The 6,000-nt window shown below is 44.5% G+C and overlaps 1 protein-coding gene across 1 annotated transcript in view; it reads right to left on the bottom strand.

Annotated features, from left to right (window-relative positions):
- Window positions 1-1,077: 1,077 nt before the first annotated feature.
- Window positions 1,078-6,000, bottom strand: part of TBX15 (T-box transcription factor 15) — a 96,222-nt gene continuing 91,299 nt past the window's right edge. Inside the window, exon 8 of the mRNA XM_032201564.1 lies at window positions 1,078-2,079. Within this exon, the coding sequence (XP_032057455.1) occupies window positions 1,295-2,079 (785 nt within the window). The 3' untranslated portion in view covers window positions 1,078-1,294. The remainder of the gene's footprint in view (window positions 2,080-6,000) is intronic.

Here is a 6,000-nt window from a genome sequence, read left to right as displayed (position 1 = left end):
CATAATATTGACTCCCCCACTAGGCATATAAATACATTTATCTACAACACCTCACAACAAATCTCAATAATATCTGTATTCTGTTACTTGGTATTTGCATTTTCACACAACTTAAATGCATAGCTTGCACCAAGCTACAATTGTTTTCTTATTTTTAAAGGATTTGAAGAAAAAAAATGAAAGAAAAAAAAAAAAAAAAAACAGAAAAGAAAGTTGTCGAAAGGTGATCTATTTTCTATTTGGTTAAACAGAGGTCACATGGCAGGCAGGAGGTTGGAGAATACTCAACCTCATTGTTACTGAAATGCTAATGGTTTTCTATGGCAACTCTTGCATGCAAGGTAAGGGAGGCCAGCTGTACTGCTGTAGAGCAGAGCTCTCGTTTCTCATTGCTCTTCCCTGTGAGCTCAGTCTGGAGAATTTCCTCCCATTGAATTGAGTGCTAGAGGACACATGTTTCCAACAGAGGCTGTCATTCTTTTGGTTTGGATGCATCCCTTTGGGTAATGTCAACAAGAGCTGAGCTCTCTCTCCCCCTGTGCATCTTTCCAAAGATGCTTGTGTGAAGCTTCCAACTCTGCTTATGTCTGAGGTTCACTTAGAAGTTACAACTTTTCTCTCTCCTCTCTCTCTCATCTCTGTCTGCAGGCTGAGTGCTGGTAGGCTTGACCCTCACAAAGAAACCAGCTGTCACAAAAATACAGAAACCTTTTTGGGAAGAGAAGCTCCAGTTCAGCAGTGCCAATCCTGTGCTACAGTAGGAGAAGGGGTCACAGGCCACTGATGGCTTCAGAAACAGGCTGAGCGGCTCCAGCAGTGCGGAACAGTTCGGGAAGGGAAAGGCCTTTAAAGCTTTGGCCCCTCATGAGCAGTGCTGCTTTGAGAGGGCAAAATCTTGGGAGACTGCCTTTGTTCAACACCCAGAGAAAGCAACACGAGGACACAGCTCCCTCCACACCAAGAGCTCACACTAGCTGAGAGTTAATGCATAAACTGTATATTTGGTTGCTTCACTCCAGCTTCTCACGAAGTCATGCCCTTCTCTCTGCAATGTCCAGGAAGAGCAGACACTTGATGGCAGCTCCATAGGCCCTGGGTTACAACAAGCTGCAATGGCTGTCAGTGGAAGCTTTCCACAAGGTTTGGTGGTGCATATCTAGATGGTTGTGTTCTTATTTATTATTACAACATTAGTTCCTCTATAAGTTTGAAGGCAAAAAGGTACTGGGGTGGGTATACCCATGGAAATAATGAAGGTCCAGCTGCCTTCAATGCCAAGGAGAGGCACAGCTTGTTAGACCATGTGCACAGACATCTGTGATGAGGAGCCCTGAACAGCACCGTACTGTCTGTTGTCGCAGGCATTGGCTGTCTGTTGGTTGCCAGAGGGGGGGCTGATCATGTGCATCCCATGCTCCATCCCTGTTGAAAGGTATTGCCTCTCTCCGAAAGCCCCCCCAGACGGGGAAGAGCAGAGTAAAGTGCTTTGGGAAGTGGTGAGTTTCTCTGGGCTTGCCGCCAGCCTTGGGGAAGCCGGGAAATTGTATCCATAGAGGTTGTAGGGATTGTGCAGGGAGAAGGCGTTGTAGGAGCTCTGCTGCATGTGGCTGCCACCAAACATGTGTGAGGAGGAGGAGGTGGACGCAGGGTTGCCTGCTTGCATGACATACTGAAACTGGGAGCTGGGGAAGGACCCCAGCTGGCTGCCATAGGCCTCCATCTTGCTGTTGCTAGGCAAGGAAGAAGGAGTCGGCATTCCTGAGATCAAAGATGGAGTCCTCTGAGGCATGAAGGTTTCGGAGGGCTGTGAGGCAGAAGCAGTGCCGCTCTGCAGCCGGTTGTAGCTGCTGTCACCGAGGCCCGGGTAGCTCTGCAGGGCAGCCATGTTGCTTCGGGCACACGGGGGGTAGTCGGAGAGGTTGAGGTTGCAGAGCTGACTCTCCCGGCAGCCAACGTTGAAAGTGTTTGGGGCCAGATGAAAGGCTGGAGGGGAGCAGGATGGAGAGAGAAGGTGAGAGGAAGCAGAGGGTGACGGAGTCCCTGTGCTGGAGGTTGTTGGGGAGGTGCCTGTGCTGCCTCCTGCAAAACAAAACACATGGGAGTATGTTCAGAGCCTGGGATCACATGTGCAAAACAAGACAGTCTCATTAAGAAACAGCTTAGTTTAATAAAGAAACAAGGGTGGTAAAATGGCCGCTGGAAAACTCAGGCTCTCTTGGCAAGGGCCTTCATTTTATTAATAGCATCCCTTGGTCTTTCCTGCTGCTTTTTTTGTTATGATTTTGCTTTTCAATGGGGTTTTCTTTCCTTGTAAAATAGGAGAGGAAAGCAAGCAAGCCACAGAGCATTGCAAGCAGGGGGGAAATCTGCAAGGAAGTACAACTCCATCAGTCAAGAGATCTGCCTTGTCTCCTCTCCTGGTCTCCAGGAAGACCACCAGTCAGCAGACTGTATGGCCCCACTACAAACATGCTTTATCATCTGCTCTGGGGGCTTGTGGCAGGAAGTGACTGAAAACATGTTGGACTTCTACACTGTTCAACAGCTTTCTTGGATGGCTCGTGATGCTGTGGTACTGATTTAAGCCAGAAGTAACACTAAAATGAATGGACACGGTTTCAAGCTATAGCCTGTTCCACGGAGCCAATGAAGGGGATGTGTCAGGATTTTCACTCATGTTTTAACTTTAAAATGGATTCCATATGATGTATCACTGATGTTAACAAAATATTGATGTATATGCTTGTCTGTGGTTTCTATATATATATAAAAATACATTATTGTTACAAATGGTAAAGTTAATTATTTTGCACAGCAGGGACATTCACATGTTCTTACTTGGGGAAAACAATAGTATGTAATACCGCCAGTAACATGGAAAGTATGTGATATGAAGAAGATGATGTCACAATTCTGAATTTGAGAAGAGATTATTACAGCCAAGATTATGAGTTAGAGAAAGTTTCTCTGGTCAACCAGGAAAATCAGTTCTCTGCTTAAGGGAATGATGCTTTCTGGTGTAAAACTTTTTTTTTTTTTTCTTTTTTCTTTTTTCTTTTCAGTTGAATGATTCTCTTTGTATGAGCTTCCATTTCTGCATTACAGCAACTAACACTGAAGATTCTTGTAAAAGGAGCAAAGAGGTTCTGGTGAAGTGAGTTGACTAGTGGATCAGTAGTATGAGTGTAACTAGGAAAACAACTGGTAAGGCAGCATTTTGGAAAGCCTAGAGGATGACAGGTGAGAGACTAAGGGTTTAGAAAAGAGTGGGTGACTGGAATTTAACCAAGGCAGAAATTGCACATTGATGGTCCAAAGTAAGGGGCAACTTTATCTTGGGTTGTCTTGTGGATGCAAAGCAGGATTTTGAGACCAGTCTAGGTCTGATGCAAAATGGGGAGGAACTGAGAACAATGCTATGTGATGAAAGGAGATGGGGTGATGGTTGGGATGGACACTAGAAGGACAGGTTCTGTGTCACTATATGGTGATGACAATTATATCTGATTCTTTCTAACACTTCTAAGATAAAACTTAATGGGTCATTAGGGTGAAAATGTAGCTTTGAGAAATTAATGATCTTTCTTTCTTTCTTTCTTTCTTTCTTTCTTTCTTTCTTTCTTTCTCTCTTTCTCTCTTTCTCTCTTTCTCTCTTTCTCTCTTTCTCTCTCTCTCTCTCTCTCTCTCTCTCTTTTTTTTTTTTTTTTTTTTTTTTGAAACAAAAGCCGTAAAAAAGAAGAAAGGCAGCCTTGGGTAAGCACAGCCTGGACTGGCTGCAGTGACACAGGTAGCATCAAGAAAATGCAAGTTTCTGTGCTCCTAAGTCAAAAGTAGTCACTCCCATTACCAGTCACGGGGATGAATACTTATTGCTGACTCTTTTGCCTTTTACATCAGAAGACTAAAAGAGAAACATTGTGTCAAATCTCTGGTAGAATTAAGAAGAAATTTTCAAATTTCAAATATCATCATGAATTCTCTATATTCTCTTCTTGACAATGCTGAAATGCTCAAGCCTGCTACTGCATTATAACTCCAGAGTCCGAAGATGTTTTGTGTGTTTCTAATTGTGTATGGATTATAAAAGGTACAATTCCCTGATTAATTTAAAGTCTCTGACAGATAATCTCTGATTAATTTTGTTGTGGTAGGTTAAGAGAGTACCTCCTTTAGCCTTTTTCCCTGTCTCTCTGCTATGGGTAGTCAAAACTGCAACAGGGTCGGCAGAAGAGAATGTGTGCCCCTACATAAGGAGTTTCATTATGAAGTCTATTTTAGTTCTGGCAAGAGGGAGGTAAAAAGGAGAGCATCAATGCCAAGGAAGTCTGAAGCAATTGCTCATGGAAAATTATCTGGGATTTCTCATATGAATGACACCACACTAGTCAATTGACCCCCAACCTCCTTTGTCTGAAAGGTGCATATAAACCATACTTTGGACTCCACCACAGTGTACTTTCCTTGCTAATATTTCCAGACATCAGTTCCTATTATCATCTGCAGAGCTTCCTCCCTTCAGGGACTCTCAGTCCATGAAGTCCTTACCTAGTGCACTGGAGGTGAGCAAGCACAAGCTGAAGCTACATCAAGGCCATGCCCTGTACAGCAGCAGAGTCTCATCAGGCAACTGCACAGAAGAGCTTTAGAGTAGTTTGAAAAATCACTGCCCTTCAGCTGATTGCAGGTAACTGCACACATGCCCAGACAGTTAGAAGAACAAGTGAACCCGGTCAGTTTAGCCTGCCTTCTATGAACAACTCTTAAATCTAAACATTGGGTAAAGAGCTTTCCTTTTAGCACCACTCGCAGGGAGCTATGCAACACCTGGCTGCTGCTCATCTCAGCTGAGTTAGCCTCTCAGTCCCCTACTCCAACTTGATCACTGCCATTATCTGACTGCATCAGCTGCCTCCAGCTGTTGGTACAGTTGGACTCAGACAGACATAATTCAGCATTCCCTGTCTCTGTAAGGACAGGTGTGGCTGAGGTTTCTCAGAGCCTGTGCCATAACTTTCTAACAAGGGTGGGAACCCCAAGATGCTTTGTCTTTAGGATTTTACAAAGTACATGTACAAAGTGATTCTCTCTCTGAGTGCAAATGCTTCTTAAACAGCTCAGCATGCTTCCATGTATGAGCTACTTTAGCCTAGCAGGTCTACAGATGTGGGTGACAGGTTCAGCATGGCCAGCTTAAAGCCTGGAGACTACTCAGCCCAGCGGGACAGTGTTTGGCACACAGCCTCAGCCCCAACATCTTCTTCCCCCCAAATGTGAGCACGGCATAGCCTGAAGGCCAGACAGTTGGGAGCCATCAGTGCTGCCTTAGAGGAACCACAGCCCCTTCTCTGACACACACTTGACCTACTGGTATCTTCACCATGTGATAGGCATGTGCCTGAGCACCTGATGGTACAGGATAGGGGCTGGAGCTACTAGTCATTTATTTGGCTTGCAGTTCTCCTCCTGGCACTTTGCTTGAGCTAATAAGCCCTCCTGAGAGGCAGCTTATATTCACTTGGGCACAGAGCCATGCTAATACGGCTCTCCAGCTTTCCAAATGGAGCTGGCTGGGAGCTGGCATGTGTCTGGCCAGCATGGAGCACAGACAGGGGAGCCTGCCCATGTAGATGTACCCTAAGTTACTCCTGAAATGTCTGGACATGTACATATACATAAAGTGTTTTTCTAAAGCATAGGAGAACCCAACTCTTCATGGGTTTTCACAATGTTCTACTCTTGGACACAGCAGTAAATTAATGTGGTGGTATGCATGCAGGAAAATGAATTTGAACAAAGAAGTAAAATTCCTTTCCCATTCTGTGTACTCGTGTGTGTGCACTCTAAGTATAGCTTACAAATCTTTCTCTCCATCTTCCAAGTTCCTGTACCTTTGGTGGAAGAATAAAAATGAAGTTTTTTGTCCAAAGATGGAAATCTGAGATTGTTATAAAGGAGAGATTGTGCAGATTGCCAGGTGATCTGACAGACTGATAGATTATG

The sequence above is a fragment of the Aythya fuligula genome, chromosome 1 (assembly GCF_009819795.1).
Source record: "Aythya fuligula isolate bAytFul2 chromosome 1, bAytFul2.pri, whole genome shotgun sequence".
NCBI lineage: Eukaryota > Metazoa > Chordata > Aves > Anseriformes > Anatidae > Aythya > Aythya fuligula.
The sequence above is the reverse complement of the archived record's forward strand: the minus strand, read 5'-3'. Positions and strand labels throughout refer to the sequence as shown.